The sequence below is a fragment of the Vipera ursinii genome (assembly GCF_947247035.1).
Source record: "Vipera ursinii genome assembly, chromosome: 2".
Lineage (NCBI taxonomy): Eukaryota > Metazoa > Chordata > Lepidosauria > Squamata > Viperidae > Vipera > Vipera ursinii.
This window is the reverse complement of record NC_139513.1, coordinates 157,456,171-157,476,478: the sequence shown is the minus strand read 5'-3', so window position 1 is coordinate 157,476,478 and position 20,308 is coordinate 157,456,171. Positions and strand designations below refer to the sequence as shown.

Sequence of the window (20,308 nt, the reverse complement as noted above, 5' to 3'; positions counted from 1 at the left end):
TGCTCCCCAAGGTTATGGTGACTAAAAAAGGAGAAAAGCCCCATGAAGATTATGCTCAGTCCGAATGAAGGATATCATATCCACACAGAAAATCCACAGGAATTGGGGGAGCTTTAAAACAAGAGTATCGTAAACAGGGCTTTTTTTTCTCATAGAATGCTCAGAACGGAGTTCCGGCATCTTTTTTGGATGGAACCTTGTAGAGTAGGCAAGGTGGGTTGTATGACATGTGTGAGTTCCGGCACCTTTTTCTTTTACAAAAAAAAAAGCACTGATCGTAAACCATGGTAATGCAGCACCCTTCGCTAGTGTTTATTGCTTATTAAATGTGCAAAACATTGATAGATAAGTACTTACTCTCTTGAAACTCTGCTCCACCCCCACCCCACCCCCCAGGAAATTCCTGTTCCTGGGTTGACAGAGAATATACCATAGCATGGGATTCCAGAAAACTTACATCATTCTACTTGGAAATCAAAACTTTCTTTTACCAATATTTGCCATCTATATGGAAATTGATTTTTCACATCTTAAAAGAGAATAAAATTTATTTTGAGTAGCATCAGAATATTGAAGATGGTGCACAAGACAAAAGCAGCTAAAAATACTGTAAGCATTACACACTTGTCTACTATTCACCAAATATTCGTCATAGCATGGAGAAAAATACACTCAGACATAGAAAGAAAAGTTGCTAGATCAGTCTTTTGTTCTCTTGACTTTTTTTCCCCACTAACATACACTGGTGGAGAGATCAGCTTCTTGCTCTTTTCAGTGACAATGCCCAAGCCAGTATTTAAGTTGCTAACAAGCTATGGGCCTACCTAGATATTTGCAAAGTCAATTTTAGAAAGTCAGATGAAGAATGAGACAGTCTTGAAGAAATGTCTGTTAGCAAAATGAAACTGAAACTTTAATCCTATGGAGGTGGCAGTACAGATGATTTTTTCTGGATAAGTTTGAGAAGCTTCCGGGCTGGTGATTTCTCTAATCCCAGGAAAGTTCTTGATGCTGAAATAAAAAGAATATTGTATTAATGCCAGATATTAATGAATGATGGAGAATAGCAAAATCATCGTGTGGAAACCTAATAGGACACTAAAAGTCTTAAAATAGATCTGCTAAGTTTTATGGTCATGTAATCAAGAAATGAGAAGGGTGCTGTCTTTGCAGATGTTAAGAATGGTTGTTGGAAATATGACCTATTTGTTTTGGAGAAAGCAACATTTCTATAACGTAGATATTCTTTTTAGACATTATTTTTTATTTTGGTTTCTTTTTTTAAGTTTAAAGATTGTTTTAATTATTAAGAATGTTAAATAATAAAAATATTTAGTAAAGCCTTCACACTTATAGAAAGATAAATGCCATTTTTGTAGCCTGTTAAATATGAATTCAGACATAATATACTATATTAAAAAACTACAAGCAAGTTTCATATTGTGATTTTGTTTTCTGAGATGTATTTAGGCAAAAAAGTAAGCAACACATTGTGTTGGTGTTGCATGAATTGCTAAACAATCTCTATAAATCGAGACACATATCTTCCCAACAAAACTCATGATATATCTGATATAAAATCAGCCCGAAGTATACTAACCTTTCTCATACAATTTGTTTTCTATTCCTGAGGCTGCATTTTATAACTAAATCTGTTAATGTTAACATACCTTTCCAAGATTATATTTTTATAATCCAAATCTGTTAATGTAACATATCTTTGCAATGTGCAATGCAGCAGTTTCTCTTAATGGAGAGTAAAATCAATGACTTCTGAATTGCATTAATGTCAGCAATACTGATATTTACAGGTTGGATCCAGAGTAATCTTGCCACAAACCAAAAAAGCTAATTCTGTTTACAGAAAACAGAAATAAAATGTAGGAAAAGGAGATTTTTCCTAATGCCCAAACCACTGTGACAATGCCATATACCATGGGTGTCAACCTCGATCGCGTCACATGATGTATCGTGATGTATTGCAATGTTTTTTGCTTTTGCGGACCTGGGGTGGGCGTGGCCTGCGTGTGACGCATCTGGTCCACAGGCCACCAGTTTGACACCTCTGCCTTATACAGTACTACTCTGTAAAGTTCCCCAATTGCCCAGAACAATTTTTCAGGGTAAAACAGTAAGTGTTTATGTGTTGCCAGTTTCTGTTCTGGCAATTTCTGGGAAATGAGTATCCTATAAATCATGACAAAAACCCCAATATTAATAAAGTTAATACAATTACATCCTATGAGTTTAATATTTACAATAAAAAATAGAATTTAACTTCCAATGCTTGGTGATGTGGAGTTGTGTAACATTTAAAAATCTAAAACCTTTAAACAATAGCCCTGAAAATCAGATTGAAATAAATTAGTAGAGTGGGAGAACAGAAACTCACTTTCAACGTTTGGAGTACCTGAAATTAAGACTTCAGGTAGACAAAATGTGTATACTACATGCATACAACAAATTAACCCCTTTTATAACTTTTATATGCATGAACTATTACTTTTTGTTTTGTGCATTGGGTAGTACTAGGCAGAGTCACTGGGAATCATGCGGTGTAGAAATTTAATAAATATACAGTACTTAATGCAAAATAAACATTTGATATGAAGAAAAAAGAACACTAGGAATTTGTTTCAGTTATACAAAAATAGTAGCCACTCCATGACTTACCAAGTTGTGCTGATAGCTTCTGGAGATATAATGTAGTATCTTCCACATAGGTCTGACAAAATTTCACCATCTGACTGATTTCATCAAACTGAAAAGAAGCATCATTTAAAAGGTGACAATCCAGTAGAGATAATCTATTCTGACCCTTTAAATCAGAGGTCCCCAACCTTTTGGGCACCAGGGAATGGTTCCGTGGAGAGAGGTTTTTCCGTGGACCGGAAAGTACATGGTTTTGTGTACTGCCTACATCCCATGGATGGGGCTTTCCTTGTTTGTGTGGACCGGTGGCTGGCATTCTGCAGCCCGGTTACCGGCCCACGGATCGGGGGTTGGGGACCCCTACTTTAAATGACCAATTCTCTCTCTTATTCTAAACTAAATATTACTGAGATGTATCAATCAGCATTCCAGATTCAATCAATGGAAATATAAAATATGAAATAGGACTTATTCTCAGTTTTATGTAGCCAACACTGAAAGGTCATATAATAAGCAAATATAATTAACTATTCTTGCACATCTATTTACTTGCTTTGGGATTTTTATTCCTTAGAAAGATGATGTTGGATTTACCTTATAATTGGAGCTTCCCAAGTTTATTATTTGGCCCTGCCATGCCTGTCCTGGTCAATCCTGACATAATTTCTAATTCTCGTACATTATTTGTTTTGTGATTCTTGCACATTGAGAAATTCCTAATCGTTATATAAATCTTCGAGCCATGCGATTACTTACATGGCTTTACCTACATCCTCACTCTGTTCCTCCTGCTCAGAAAAAATATTGCCTCCTTCCCTGGCAAGTGTACTGTTCAACTGCCTTTTTGCCTCAATAACCCATGTTTGATTATCATTTTACCTCTGTATATAACATTTTCAGTTTCTAAGTTTTTCAGAAGCATGTAGAATGCCCAGTTATCCACATGGATACTATCTGGGCATAATTTGATCCATCAGTTTCTTTGGTTTTAACATTCTTTACTGCCTTTTTTTAAATGAATGCTAGCAAATAGCATTCATTTAAAAAAGGCAGTAAGGAATGTCAAAACAATGGTACAATAATTAATGTCATCACTCACCACTCCCTCTAGGCAATAAAAGACTTCTGCTTGGCAATCCAATATTTTCTGATAGTCTGGCTTGGCTTGAAGTACATGGGCTTGGGATGTCCCAAGGTAGCTGCAAGGTTCCTCTGGTGCTCGTTTCAGCTTGCGTGACTCTAGCTGCCTTAAAAGATTAAAAAAAAGCAGATCACCATAATAAGTACTTAATGGCCAATAAATTCACTATTACAGGGTATGTGGTTGATTCTAGCCCAGACATGTCAAACACAAGGCCCGGGGGCCGGATCAGGCCCGCGAAGTGGTTTCATGCGGCCCACGAAGCCCCCCTGGAAACAGTGAGGGAACGGCCCACACTGCCTTGGCCCTGGCCCAGAGACCCTCCTTCTGCCAGAGACCCTCAGATCTGTCCCACTCCTGCCCAGGCCCCCATAGGCACCCTTGATGCGAACGATGTAGAGCTGGCCGCGCCCACCCAGTAGGCCATACGCACTCTAGCCACGCCCACCCAGTAGGCCATATCTACCTTGGCCACACCCACCCGGCCCCTTGAGGGCAACCGCAATGCTGATGCGGCCCTCAATGAAATTGAGTTTGACACCCCTGTTCTAGCCCAACCCTCAATTCATTCTTTTGGGTTTCCATTCTTCCCCCTTTTTTCTCAGCTAGATGCCAACCATCAGTTCCCAAAAATACTGGGCAATCTTTCACCTTTTGGGGGATGAGAAGGGGAATCCTTCTCTACAGGACAAAAAAACCAAATCTTTTTTATTGGTACAGTATTATCATGGAAGGGACGCGGTGGCTCAGTGGGTTAGGACACTGAGCTTGTCGATCAGAAGGTCGGCAGTTTGGCGGGTCGAATCCCGAGTGCCGCGTAACAGAGTGAGCGCCTGTTACTCGTCCCAGCTTCTGCCAACCTAGCAGTTCGAACGCATGTAAAAATGCAAGTAGAAAAATAGGGACCACTACGGTGGGAAGGCAACAGCGTTCCGTGCGCCTTTGGTGTCTAGTCATGCTGGCCACATGACCACGGAGACGTCCAAGGACAAGCGCTGGCTCTTCGGCTTTGAAACGGAGATGAGCACCGGCCCCTAGAGTTGGAAACGACTAGCACGCATGTGCGGGGGAACCTTTACCTTTACCTATTATTATCATATTTGTTCTATGTTAGCAAACCTGATGTAGCTCTTAGAAACATCAGTCCTCAATGAACAGTTATAATAGGATTAATAAAATAGGGAAAAATTCTGAGCAAGCATTAACTGGATTATATATCTGTCTAAACCCCTTAGTTAAAACTCTTTCCCGACCCTCAAAATTGGATCTGCCGTCCTTATTTTTAATAGCCCCCAACCTCCTGTCTTCCCCTTCTAGAAGTTTCCAGCTTCCCTTTCCTGGCGAGATGAAAGTTAACTATTTCTTAATCAGTAAGGGCAATATCAATATTGCTTCCCATTTCAGCTCAACCACTCTGAAAAATTCAGTAGTATCAACAAATTTGGTCAGTTCATTTTACTGCTCCCTCACTCATGTTGCTAAATCTAGATTATTTGGAAATTTAATTTAATTTAATTTATTAATATTTCTATACCGCCCTTCTCCCGAAGGACTCAGGGCGGTGTACAGGGCAAGAATAAACATAGAGATTTACAAAAATTAAAAGATAATTAAATACATGGAAATATTAAAAAACACCAGTTTCAGTATTTGAGCTTACCTAGTAATGGCAATTAAAATGTGCGGGCTCTATCCATACTCACTTTTTTCTGTTCTTGTCCATTACATTTCATTATATAAATTTTATAGCCTTTGGTTTTGTAACCCTGCTTTCAGAATAACCTAAAGATAAAAGAAAAATAGACAATATTCTAACCTGGATATTTCTTTCAGTTTTTCCTGGTAGGACTGAAGTAGCTCATCCCAAGCTTGATTCTCTGCTGAAAACCTGTTAAAAATACAGATTATAATTAGCTTCAACAACAGAGGTATTAGTGCTGCCACTTGCTGTCATTAACTTGAAGTAGCCTTAAAAGAAAGGCCACTTGAGAATTGTATATGGCACTACGTGGTCCATCAATACTCTACACTCTTTGTCTTCCATATTCTCATGGGATGTTCATAAATCACCTCCATTCAGCTAAAGCTATTAAAATTAACTTAATTTTCATGTGAGGGAAACAGATAGAGGTAATCCATAGTTTTAAACAAGTTTGGGAGTCAGATTTATGCAAGTACTTGGGTGACACATTATGCAATGCTCATGAGGTTTGGAGAATTATTGCCTACTCTAATACAGAAAACGTATCTAAAGATCTTATAACAATCTTGCATATAACACATAACTACTCTGAGATACTGGAGGGGTTATAATAATCAAAATGGAATTTTCTTCCATCTTTAAAAGTTCAGTCAGTTTTATAGTTTCTTAATGAACACGGTTCAGGGATGCATGATAAATAGCTTATAAACTGAATAAGCTCTTCTTGCTTCCCGTGTCATTCTGTTTTAATAGAGAGACAACAGATTTTAACCAATGGGGATTTTTTAAAGTAAAATGTTAGTAAATTAATAAATAAATACTAACAGGAAAGTATTCTTGAAAGCTTCTTTCCCTTGCAGGAACCGAAAATGACATCAAGGCATTAAAAGACTCAAGGAATGATTGAATAGGCTAAATTTTTAAATAGAGAATGCTTATAAAGCACAAAGATCCTTAAAAGCTTTTATTAGTCCATACGAGACAAGTATTGCAATTACATTATAAAGCATATCATATCAGATTTAAGGGGGAGAAAATTACAGAAAACAATGGGCTAATATCACTTGACACTTCACAAAAAAGAAAAAAGAAGAGCTAATAAACAATGAGATTCCAGAGAAAAAGGCACAGCAAGGAAATTGCTGTGAAATTTTGGTTCCAATTACTCAAGTACATTTTGTTCATTAAAAGCCTGAATAACCTGAATAGCTTTCATGATTCACTGGATCCAAAACCTAACATCCTCTTAGTCATCTGTTTTCTATAGATATGTAGAGGACTTTCTCTTTTCTGCTGGAGTTAGAATACTCTATTTCCACTAGATTACTGGAGTGTATTATAATCTGGACAGCCCTTGGATACAACTCAGAAACCTTAGTTACTTCAGCCTACTGTGGCAGAGGTGTGACTGCAATGAGGCAATAGAAAGTTCTTCATGGTCTTCACTGGATTCCAGTTTACTTCAAATCTCAATTCAAGAAGGTTGCTTTTATTACAAAACTATTTACGGTTTAAAATCTCGGGGGGAAAACCCATCTCTTCCCATTATATCCTACTCATAATGCCATATTTGGAAGGCCTGTTCAGGACATCCTTCAACCCAGAGGCATCTTTATCATCTCTTTTGGCACAAGGTAAATACTGTTATTCTCCCAGAAGTTATGTTTTAATCCTACTGTGATTTTTAATTCTTTTATTACTGCTTGTATTCCACATTAATATTTTAATGCTTATTTTGCAGATTTTGTTTTGCATTGTATTTTTGTAAAACGTATTTGTTTCTATTAATTGCTTCAACCTACGGTTTTAACTGATAATAGAATCTTTAACTGTAAATTGGGGGTTCCTTTTCATGGGAAGCAGCTTACAAATGTTTTACATAAATACACATTTTTATTCTTTCTTATCTGGACAGAATATTACTGATATGTTAGAAGAGGAAGAGGCCACGGTTGTTTGCACTAATTCCTGGAGCAAACTGTTACACTGCCACTTCACTTACAGCCTTTAATCAACATGTTATGCTAATGAGAACAAATAATGCTTAAGGTTCATTCTCATTTGCATGGTGATTAGTTCAGATATAATCCTGAATTATGTTTAACCATGACAGAGAAGGAAGAATTTGAATCAGATGGGAAAGAATGTTTTAGCCTACAATCAGAGGGCTTCCCTTTAGAACAAACTAAGCAGTACTTAATGACAAATGGAAAACGCTTTCATTTTAGATTGAAGATAAATCAAAACTTTACCACTTTACTGTCCAGGCAAAGGCAATCTTTTCCTAGCTAGGAGTAATAATTTGTTCTTTGACCTCCAAAGGTTACAAAAGTATGGTGAAGCAGAGATATACCGTAATTGGAGGACACAGAAGCTCCTTTTTATGGCCAAACTTTCTGTCGTAAAATATTACTACACTAAAAAAGAAAAACCCTTCCCTCGATACTTCCATCAAATTTATTCTCCAATGGAAATCACCAAGCTGATTTGATCCCTGTAGCGCCCATATTACAGTGCATTTGGGTTTTGAGTTTATCTTACCTCGCAATGGTGTCCTTTAAGGTAGTCACCACTTCATTGAATACAGGATCTGACAAACCACTAAAATAGATAGAAGATGCAGAGAGTTAAGACACTATTAAGTTATAGGAAACCAAAGATTGGTTTCTAATTTATTCTGCTGTTATTTCTATAATGTTCATATGCAATTCTTATGCAATCAGCATACAACAAAGAGAATATCTGTAGCTTGAGGGTGAACTATTGGGTTATTATAACTCGTCATCTAGAAAGCAGATTTAAAGGCTCAGTGTTTGTGTGAGAATGCTCCTGTTTCTAGACATACATCACAATCTTAGCTAAGAATCCGGAGTACTGAATTCATGGGTCTTCCTATGATTTCTTAGTATATTTGTCCATTGAACTGAAAGGCAAAGGATGATGAATGTCATGATTCTGGGTTAATAGTATATTCTGTTATGTTGCATACGTGTTTATGTAGTGATGCTGCAATGATTTTTCGGGTACTTCTGGATCTATGGACATGAAGAGTCCTATGACATCAAGTGAAGTCATAGTTCTATCCTCTTCCGTTTTCAGGTCCTTGATATTCTGGAAGCTCTGTCGTGGTGAATTAATAAGAGCATTTCCTCCCATCTCCAAAAAGGTTTCTGGTGAGCTCTTTGGATGCATTGTAGGTTGAGGTCTCTGATAGCGATAGAGGTGGTATGTGGAGCTTGTATTTTGAGATGCCCATAGGAGGGCAGGTCCACCACTTTTCATCTGCAACTCTTATTTCATGATTTGTTCTTTCTTGCTTAGAAAGTTGAGGATTTTCTTGATTTGGTTGTCCAGGTTCCATATTGAGTTGTTATTTATGGGATTGTAGGATTCTTTTACCTCAGTAGTTCTTTGGCTTTCCGTACATATTATGTTCTATTCATTAACAGTGGTTTGGCTTTGTCACCTGAGAGAATAGTGATTTTGTTTCCTGAGGCAGCAGTACCGCTTTGAAGAGTTGCTTTAGATAATGAGATGGGTAATATGTAAATTAAATAAACGCCCAGTGTACATACCATTTACAATATAGTCGAAAGCCTAGGAAGGAAACAAATAGCCTAGAATACACCCACTCCCACAATTAACTCCCAGATAAGCAGGAAATATCACCACATGAACAATCAGGGAAGAAACAATAACCCAGTCAAGAAACCATCAAGGAGGAAGCCACATCCCAACCAAGACTGATAGGGCAAATTGTTAGATACAATCAGCAAACTCCAGTCTCCCTTGCACTGGTGTTATATAGTCATTAAACTTCTGCAGGAAACTATCCAAGCTCAGAGATCACCCAAGAATTCAAGAAATATGGCACAATTTACTGCTGACTCTTAATAACTATGCATCAGGTACATCTGCACGTTTCAGGTACATCTACATCAGACATGTCAAACACAAGGCCCGGGGGCCAGATCGGGCCCATGAAGTGGTTTCATGTGGCCTGCGAAGCCATCCTGGAAACAGTGAGGGAACGGCCCCCACTGCCTTGGCCCTGGCCCAGAGACCCTCCTTCTGCCAGAGACCCTCAGATCTGTCCCACTCCTGCCCAGGCCCCCATAGGCACCCTTGATGCGAACGATGTAGAGCTGGCCATGCCCACCCAGTAGGCCATACGCACTCTAGCCACGCCCACCCAGGCCATACCCACCCGGCCCCCTAAAGGCAACCGCAATGCTGATGCGGCCCTCAATGAAATTGAGTTTGACACCCCTGATCTACATCTACACCTGACTATAAGAACATGTTTTAGTTGTAACAAATAAAAAAAAACCTAGTCATTTTACAATTTGGGGTCATCAAAGCATTTCTGCAGAGTTCCATCTAGCATCAGTTTCTTTGTGTGGAGCCTCAGCTCTTCTGAAAGCGAGCTCACTAGAAAAGATAATGAAAAACCAGAGTGAATAGGATGAAATGCAGTATGAGAAATCATCGTGAGAAAAAATGAACTTTCTGTTTTCCACTAAGGTTGAAGGATAAGTTTTTCTGAATTTCTATTTGTCTACCACCATTGATTTTCCCTTGTAATACATACAGAGAAGGAAACATTGGCTGTATTCTTAAATAAAATTTCAATCTACGTAATGGGATACTAAAGGTAGTGTTATAACATATAAGAATCAGTGTTTAGCAAGTACATGTCAGGCGTGAAAGATCAGGACGACATATGAAGTTCCAATTAAATTGATTTATTGTTAATCATGTCTATGTACAGGAATCTACTCATCTAATTGTCAGCATTAACACGGTGTTAGATAAGGATCAACAGAATTCAAGAGAGGTTGGACTTAGTCCATTTGTAGCCATGTAGAGACTCTAGACCAGGGGTAGGCAACCATGGCTCTTTTATGACTCGTGGACTTCAACTCCCAGAATCTGGGAGTTGAAGTCCACGAGTCATAAAAGAGCCAAGGTTGCCTACCCCTGCTCTAGATGGATTCCTCTTTTGACTCATCACAGCACATTTAAGAATGAAATACGTATGTCACATTTCCTTCAAAATTATCTGAAATAATTCTGACCTGTTTTTACATTGCTAAGATCTAGCTTGACAGAATACTTATTTTAAGCTCAAACACACTTGACCAAATTGATTCCCAGGTGTTCTTCAGATGAGACACAGCCCTTACTCTCTTGAAGTAAATCAAAAGTAAAACTTACCATTCTGCTGAAAGGTTTCAATATTAAAGCCTTCCATGTGCCCTAAAGACTGCTCAAGCTTTTGAGCAGAGTACTAACAGGAAAGAAAAGATTTAAATTTGAATGTTATTTAATCTTTAAATGTTCACAGAATTCATGCTAAAATTTAATTTTTCACCAGTGCGATTAGAAATAAGAGATTTTTTTTAACCATATACTGTAATCAAAACCCCATTATGGCTCCAGTAACCAGAAGTTATTGCACTTATTGTATAAATCAGGGGTTTTCAAACCCGGCCCTTTTATGACTTGTGGACTTCAACTCCCAGAATTTCTCAGCCAACGTGCCTGGTTGAGGAATTCTGGGAGGTGAAGTCCACAAGTCATAAAAGGGCCAAAGTTGAAGACCCCTGGTATAAATCAACTAGTTCTCAACTAACCAGATCAATAAAATTAGCACTTTCTACAATAACAGCTTCATTGCTGATCAGGACTGATTCTGATAAGAGCCATTAGTTTAGATCAGGGGTCTTCAAACTCGGCCCTTTTATGACTCATGGACTTCAACTCCCAGAATTCCTCAGCTAGGCATGCTGGCTGAAGAATTCTGGGAGTTGAAGTCCATGAGTCATAAAAGGGCCGAGTTTGAAGACCCCTGGTTTAGATAATGGCTTGTGCATTCTTACAAAAGGTAGCCTGAAAGTCTTCCCCTTGGTGCATTGAGCATGCTACCATCACTATTGTATCCACACTCAACAAAGAAAAACCCTGTGTAGCCACCACTTTTCCACAGTGGCAACCCCATTAAGTTTTAACTTGAACTTTACCTGGAAACTAGAAAGAAGGAGTGCTGCCATTCTCTCAGCCTCTGGCAAATCCAGGCTGATTGCCTTACACAATCCTGAAAGTTCAGCAAAATGTCATTTAAAGTACAGTGAATTAGCCCAGACAATTTTATTCTACATTTTTTTTCCAGAATTGGGTGGTATGTTAATTGGGATTGTTGTGCTTTAATAACTGCCATTTGGGGGTATTATTTCAGTTTGGGAAATAACATGTTTTTCAAACTATATTATTATAAATATTTTAGTGACTGTACATTAATGCCTAATATTTTTAGACAATTACATTTTCACAACCATATAAGCAAACCTTGAAGCAAGCCTTACTAAACACAGTGGTACTTATTTTCTGAACAGATAAGCATTATTACAAGAACAGAGCCTTCCTCTAACTTGGTGCTGGATGAGTTTGATGTTCACCATCTATAGAAAAGACCAGGTTGGAAAATAATAAATTAAATAGATAAATGAAACTAGAGCACTTTATGCCCCAAATTTTTTCACAACTTTGTTAGTAATAACTTCATTATGACTTCATTTACTTGGAGTTTATAAAGAGCATTTTTCTGAAAATCATAGTGCAATCATTTAGGGGCAGGTGAACATTGTTTTAGACCAGAAACAGACAATCAGTGGCCTATAATATAGCACCAGAATATCTTCTCTGCAGTACCCTAGAACCACTCAAAATGGGCAATACTAAGATTTTTGAAAATGTTTTTAGTGTCTTGGTGCATAGTCCTTAGACTAAGACATCCATTCTGCTAAAAAAAGCCCAAACGTTCAATACACAAAATTAGCGGACTAAATCTTTCAGTTCTTCCAATCTAATATTGAGGGTTGTTGCCCTGGGGGAGGCAGAAAGTCCATTTAAAAAAATACTAAACCCAATATTATACAGCAACTAGTTGGATAGTTCAGCTGGAAGCAAATTTTAGGGTGCCATCTGTTCACATTTCTTCCAGAACTCAACTCATGTTGTCTTCCTCCTACCAAGTTCATCCTTAATCATTGTTTGCGTCAAGGAAACATACCCAAAATATCCACATGAAGAGGTGGCAGTGACTTCCGGCGATTAACACCTAGTTTCAGACTGTAGCGATTCATGGAGCGACGTGCAACTTTTGGGCTAGGTAGATGTCCAAAGGATACATTACATGAAGTTGAAGCACGTTGTGTTTCAGGATCAATGGCCTGTGAGGATACTTTTTCAAGGCCCTCAGAATACTCATTCTTCAGACTATATACTGGATGGCATTTTTGTTTGCTAGTCTTGGCCAACACCGCTGAATGGCTGGCTGTCGTTTCAACTGGGATCGCATTGCTATAACTAGCAATATTATCTGGTTTGATAAAGCATTCAGCAGTCAATGTCTCTTGGTTGTACGCATTTTCTACAAAGAAGGAAAGTAGACAAAATGTTGAAAGAAGTCTTCATCATGGTTCAGTCCAAGCCAGGGATAAACAACATGGCGACTGCTTTAGAAAGAAGGTTGCAGTTTATTGAAGAGGAGAGCCAGACAGAAGGATGGCTCTGGAAAAAAGAGTGTGAGCACATGTAGGGAGTGGGTTTTTATACCCTCTGGGGCATTTGTTTGGAGTTGTTTCCTGTTCCTGTTTGAGGCTTTGTATTTCCTGCGTCATGTATTCTGACCTGAGTCTGGCATCTGCGGGTTAATCCTATTGTGTCCTGTCTTAGAGTTTGGGTGGGGTATGTAGATTTTAGGTGTCTTTGTCTTCTTAATCTTCTAGCTTCAACCTTCCTGATGGTTTACACCTGCGTTTCTATAGAGCTGGTTTTTGCTTGGGGGAGGGAGACTTGGGGCTATTAAGAAAACTGGGCATGCTTTTCTGCCTCTTTAAGATCCTTTTAGGAAATATATTTTTCTGCCTTTTTAATATTTCCTTCTCTGGAGGGCTGACTTCCCACAAAAACATACTTCATGTCAAAACCAAAAAATATTTCAAAGCAAAATGGAAAGAAATTCAGTACATATCTGAATTTTTGAACTATAAAAATTTAAAATGCATGCAAACAGGTTATAAGCAGAGGGGAGAAGAATCTGACACAGGAATGCTCTGCCAGTACAATTTATTTTACATTAGAATATTTTGGATCCCCTTTTCACCTAAGGATTATTTAAAGCAATGTATAACAGAAATAAGAAATATATAAGCTACAAAACAAAAGAACAAAGGGGTAGGAAAAGCTATATAGGCTCCTTAGCCTGGTGATTTAGAAGGCCTACTAAGGCCTACTCATGCTAACTAAGAATTATGAGAACCTACCCAGAATATCCAGAGATGGCCAATTCATAGATTAGTTTCTAAACCAGCCCATCTCAACCAGCCCAGCAGTTACTATTAGCATTTTACGCAAATTCTAAATATTGGTTAGAAATGATAAGACTAATTAATCCACAAACCAATTTATGGTTTTCCTCTACATTTCTTTTCTGTATAGTAATAGAGATACAGGTAGTACTCGACTTACAACCATTCATTTACTGACCAAAGTTACAGTGGCACTGAAGAAAGTGGCTTATAAACAGTCCTCATACTTACAACTGATGCAGCATCCCCACGGTCACAAGATCAAAATTCAAGAGCTTGGTATCTGGCATGTATTGCAGTTACAGTGTGCCAGGGTCACGCGATTGCCATTTGCAACCTCCCCAGCCGGCTTCTGACAAGCAAAGTCAATGAGGAAAGCCAGATATGTTTAATGACTGCACGATTCATTTAACAACTGCACTGATTTGCTTAACAACCATGGGTAAAAGGTCATAAAACTGGGCATGACTCACTTAACCACCTTGTTAACAGAGACTCTGGTCTCAATTGTCACAAGTAGAGGAGTACCTATGTACTTCTGCACTGAATTTCAATACAGGCCACCACGGCAACTTTCACAAAATAATACAGTACTAAGAGAAGTCAGTCAAAATTACGAATGGGCCACACATTCTGTTAAGCTGTGGTTTACTTTATATCAGGGGTCTCCACCCTTGACAACTTTAAGGCTTGTGCTGGCTGAGGAATTCTGGGAATTGGAAGTTCACAAATCTTAAAGTTGTCAAAGTTGGAGACCCCTGCTGTATATGACTTGTTGTGGTGGGTTCACACATTGCAGCAAGCTGTAGTTTACAGTGACACATAGTTTGACGAAGCAGTAATGGAAGACCAAACAAAAAATATTTGTGTTAATTCTTTTACCCAACATCTCAGCCTTTTTTCCACACACAGAAGCAGACTGCATGTCTTCAGAACTGGTCTGAAACAAAAAAAATGTGTATTTGTCACAAAACATTATAGATGACATTAGATTCTTTTTTCCCCACAAGCATTACATTAGAAAATAATTATTATCTTGGTGTTTCTGCTGTGATAGAAAAGCACAATTATTTTATTTCTCCAAGAACATTCTCCTTATTCAAAGGATTCGGCATCCTTGAAGATTCATGGTTTTGTGCTCAACTTTACACAATATAATTGCTTCCCAAATTAGTCTGATTCCATAAAATATTTATATGGAAAAGATCTACAATGTATAGTAAATTTTTCACATGATTTACTGCTTTGGATTGATTAAAGACATACAAATGGGAAACGAATATAAAAATAAGCAAAAATTTCTATGCTTAATAAGAAATGCATAACATATTACATCCAGAGCTGTTTAAAGAGCTCTGTAACTTAACCTGATATTTCTTTTTCCCCTTAGGTAATAACCAACCTCACATAAATAAATTAAATGCATAGTTGGACCTATCAGATCCTATCAGGACCTATCGGCCTAATTTTTGCATTTCAACTCCTGCACTATAAAGAACAAGGAATTGCCTTTGTTAAATATGTAGAATCTGTTCTGTTTTTTAGATGACTGACACATTTTGGCCTTCCACTACATGTTGAATTATTGACTACTACCGGTACTACAGAATTGCAGGAAAATGTATGGATTAATCTGAATACTAAGAATCAACCAGAGCATTAAACATGCCACATTTTAAAGCTTTTAGGTAGTTTCATTTACCTGTTGAGCTAACGCCTTTGGAAGAATACCTTCTGTGCTGAAAAGGTTAACAACAAAAAATTATCATTGAGCCAAGTTTCCTGTCCTTTAAAAAAAAATTAAATAACTACAGTCAAACATTGCTTTTAGGAATTTTACAGATGTTGGTTCACTCTGCAGTCATTGTGTGTCCAGTTATCATTTTCTCCAGCAACTGCAATGCAGCATATGGAACTAAACTCAGATAACCCAAATTCAAAGCTATTGATTTGCATAGAAAGAAAATGTCAGCAAGTACATCCTGTTCAAGCTAAAGAAAGGTTTTTTTGTATTTACCACTGGGCCTTAAACAACCACCAAACATTAAATAAATACAAGGTAGGAATGGCCAAGAACCTTTGATCCATTGAATATCTGACTATAAGGAGGTCAAAAGGGCTACCACATCTGGGCTGCAAATATCTAGAGGACTGCTAGACATGTACTGCTTGCGAGGATAATTACAATATAGATACATTAGCCTTATATTAAAGCCATGAACAGTCCCGCCATGCAGCAACATCAAAAACCCGCTTCAGTCAAAGTATCTCCATGAGTATTGCAGTTAAACGCAGCCTACTTTTGCATACCTTTTCATTCTTTGCCACCCTCCACTTTCAGTACCAAAAATATAAATACAGGTAGTCCTCAACTTACGACCACAATTGAGCCCAACATTTCTGCTAGACATTTGTTACCATAAATGAATTTTGCTCCATTTATACCCTTTCTTTTAAAAGTTAAGCAAATCACTGTAGTTCAGACATGTCAAACTCACGTCACATGACATCATGTGACGTATTGGAGCTTTTTCCCCATTGCCAGCAATAGGGTGGGCGCGGTTTCATCATGGTGTGTCCTGCCCACAGGCCGGCAGTTTGACTCCCCTGCTATAGTTGTTAACAACATGGTTAAGTTGAATCTGGCTTCCCCATTGACTTTGTCAGAAGGTCACAAAAGGAGATCACTTTGAATAAATGAACCTTTATTGTTAAAGTACAATCATGTATACATTGAGATTGGCTGAGCCTCCCTTCGTGCCCCCACCCCCAACTCACAGTGACACAAACCCTCCATCTTATTACACCATGTGAGCTAATTGCACAACGCACTGGCCTCGCAAGTCAATCATGCATAAAGTTTATAAAATTATTTCCCGCTCAAAAGCCTAACAGCCCACGGATAAAAGCTGTTTTTCAGCCTGTTGGTGCGGCTGGCTATACTCCTATATCTCCTACCCGATGGTAGGAGAGTAAAGAGATACCGTCCAGGGTGTGAGTCATCCCTGAGAATTTTCCTCACTCTTCCAAGGCAGCGAGCCCTGGCGATGTCATCCAGTGGTGTCAGGGAACAGCCCACAATGTCTTGTGCTGTGCTCACCACCCTCTGTAATGCTTTCCTGTCCGCGGCTGTCAGACCAGCATACCAAACCACAATACCATACGAGAGGACGCTCTCTATAGTAGACCGGTAAAAGAGGGCCATTAGCCATTGTTCTACCCTGTTCTTCCGCAAGACCCTGAGAAAGTGAAGCCTCTGTTGGGCCTTTCTGGCCACCTGGGTTGTGTTAACTTTCCAGGTCAGATCTTCTGACTCCAGGGACACAGCAAAGGTCATAAATGTGAACCAGTTGCCAAGCATCTGAATTTCGGTCACGGAATCATGCGTGTGCCACAACAATCCTAAGTGTGAAAAACGGCCATAAATCACTTTTTGCAGTCCTGCCGTAACTCATGTTGTAGGTCGAGGACTACCTGTAAAGCGATGTGGCAGTGAGCCTGCCGAATGACCACCTTAGATTTGCAAGCCCCGCCCCCGAATGCTCTAGCGTCCAATTAGCTCAGGGGTCTTCAAACTCAGCCCTTTTATGACTTGTGGACTTCAACTCCCAGAATTCCTCAGCCAGTGTGCCTGGCTGAGGAATTCTGGGAGTTGGAGTCCACGAATCATAAAAGGGCCGAGTTTGAAGACCCCTGAATTAGCTTCGCGCGGTTTAGATAACCTTAGCTTTACTTCTCCACGTCTTGGAGACGCCATGACATCACCGCCTGACAACACAATCCGACATTCGAAAGCAGTCGAACCGTTAAGAAGCAACCGCTTTTCCCCAGGATTTCAAAGCGCCTAAGGAGAGCCCGAAGAAAAAGACATGGAAATGAAACGCGGAAAGCAGGACGACATCTCCCAACTCACCAGCCCGAACGGAGCTCCCCTTTCTTCATCTCCGCGACTCCTATCACCTTCGCCCTAAGTAAGACAAGGGAAATCAAACGAGCCCGCCAAGGCGCATGCGCACTTACAACTTGGCCGTCCTTCCGTCGATAGTTTCTAGGACAGGCGGGGTTTTGCTCTACCAAGACTGCTTGGGCGCATGCGTATTTTTTCTCACCGGCTCGCTGATGGACCGTAGAGCCAGAACTGCCTGGAAAGAGAGGATGTAATTTAATTTAATTTACTAGCTTCTTCTAATTAGTTTGTTGGGCGCATTTGTATCACGCGCAGGAGCAGAGTGTAAAAGAGAGGAAACACTAAAGACAACTTTGGGGACATCTCAACACACTTCCCATTATCCATGGCCCAAATAATCCAAAGCGTTGGAGAACTCCGCTTGGACAACTCACCTCTCGACATCTCTGCTTCTTTCATCCCATCGTTTTATTTTGCAGGGTTTGCAGAACGAGAGAAGAAAAATTGCTTTTATTTGGAAATCGTACAATTCGAATTAGAAAAATAACTTTCTCTCTTGTCTCTTCCCACGCCACCCCCGAGAAGAGATAAACTGGCACAGGAAAAACGGAAGAAATCCAGGATCTCTGCAGTTGGATAGCGTAAGTTCTGTCTCTCCGCCTGGAACAATGGAGCAGCTGGGTTTTGGTTTTTTTTTTAAAAAACCAGGTTTTATTTTATATGAAAAAGTTATATTTTTTTGTCATGTGAAACATTGTGGTGCAAAAGCAACTCATTCTCGGTTGCTGTTACAAGATGGATTGTTTTTCTCGTATACACACATCGGAAAGGCTGAAAGTTGGCAGCATAGGTCCGCTTTAATTACCTGCCCCGCCCCGCCTCTGCCTAAACCTGTTACTTAGTTGTGTAGAAACCATTTTTCGACATTGCGCACAGAAAATATTCCCACTGCTGGCCCGATGCCAAGTTCCATTTTTCCTCTATTGGTTTCTCTGAGCAACACTCATAATCATTCCAGCAAATCGGGAAATCTGTTCCTTTGTATGTTTTTATACAGATAACCCAAAAGTGGACTGTCATACATTATCTCTGAAACTTATTGTATTAACCTGTATTACAGTTATATCACGTTTTCATTTTAAAATGAAAAAACTGTTAAGCTATAACTTATGTCAACTGTGGATTTCTAAAATTTGCATTTAATTTGTTGGGTCTTCCTTATCATAAGTACCTTAAAAGATCCAGGAAATATAATGTCAACATCCAACACTTGATTATTAAAGCTGCTGGAGAGGGGGCGGAACTGACATCTCTAATGTTGTTCTTAGCTGCGAAGTCATGTCTGACCCATCGCGACCCCATGGACAATGTTCCTCCAGGCCTTCCTGTCCTCTACCATCTTCTGGAGTCCATTTAAGCTCACGCCTACTGCTTCAGTGACTCCATCCAGCCACCTCATTCTCTGTCGTCCCCTTCTTCTATCGCCCTCAATCTTTCCCAGCATTAGGCTCTTCTCCAGTGAGTCCTTCCTTCTCATTAGGTGGCCAAAGTATTTGAGTTTAGTTTCAGGATCTGGCCTTCTAAAGAGCAATCAGGGTTGATCTCCTCTAGGACTGACCGGTTTGATCGCCTTGCAGTCCAAGGGACTCACAGGAGTCTTCTCCAGCACCTTAGTTCAAAGGCCTCAATTCTTTGGCGCTCAGCCTTTCTTATGGTCCAACTTTCACTGCCATACATTGCAACTGGGAAGACCATAGCCTTGACTATGCACACTTTTGTTGGCAGGGTGATGTCTCTGCTTTTTAGTGTGCTGTCTAGATTTGCCATGGCTTTCTTCCCGAGGAGCAGGCGTCTTTTAATTTCTTGGCTACAGTCCCCATCTGCAGTGATCTTGGAGCCCAGGAAAATAAAATCTGTCACTAGTTCCTCTGCCTCTTCGAAATCCTGCCTGTACCTCTGGTATTCTCGATCCACATACTGCTGAAGTCTAGCTTGTAGGATTTTAAGCATAACTTTACTAGCATGTGAAATGAGTGCAATGGTGCGATAGTTTGAACATTCTTTGGCACTGCCTTTCTTTGCAAATCTGCTGGCAGATTGAGTGTAGCACTTTTACTGCATCGTCTTTTAAGATTTTGAATAGCTCAGTTGGAATACTGTCACTTCCACTAGCTTTGTTGTCGTTCAGTTTTTCTAAGGCCCACCTCACTTCACATTCTAGGATGTCTGGCTCGAGGTCAGTGACTACCTCATCGTGGTTATCAGGGACATTAAGCTCATTCTTGTACAGTTCTGTGTAATTTTACCACCTCTTCTTAATCTCTTCAGCCTCTGTTAGGTCCCTGCCATTTTGATCCTTTATCATGCCCATTTTTGCATGAAACGTTCCCTTCATCTCTCCAATTTTCTTGAAGAGATCTCTGGTCCTCCCTATTCTATTGTTTTCTTCTATTTCTTTGCATTGTTCATTTAAGAAGGCATTCTTATCTCTTCTAGCTATTCTCTGGAATTCTGCATTCAATTGGGCGTATCTT

General features: G+C 39.3%; 1 protein-coding gene across 1 annotated transcript; it reads right to left on the bottom strand.

Annotated features, from left to right (window-relative positions):
• Positions 1-530: 530 nt before the first annotated feature.
• On the bottom strand, positions 531-17,899 carry DSN1 (DSN1 component of MIS12 kinetochore complex). Its single transcript, XM_083353998.1, has 12 exons — positions 17,781-17,899; positions 15,570-15,606; positions 14,750-14,807; positions 12,568-12,927; positions 11,519-11,592; positions 10,713-10,785; positions 9,839-9,926; positions 8,037-8,096; positions 5,610-5,681; positions 3,752-3,899; positions 2,674-2,761; positions 531-1,011 (listed from the first exon to the last, which is right to left on the bottom strand). Exons 1-12 carry the CDS (start codon positions 17,807-17,809, stop codon positions 920-922), a joined length of 1,179 nt encoding a protein of 392 aa, XP_083210124.1. The 5' UTR covers positions 17,810-17,899; the 3' UTR covers positions 531-919.
• Between the last annotated feature and the right edge of the window lie 2,409 nt (positions 17,900-20,308).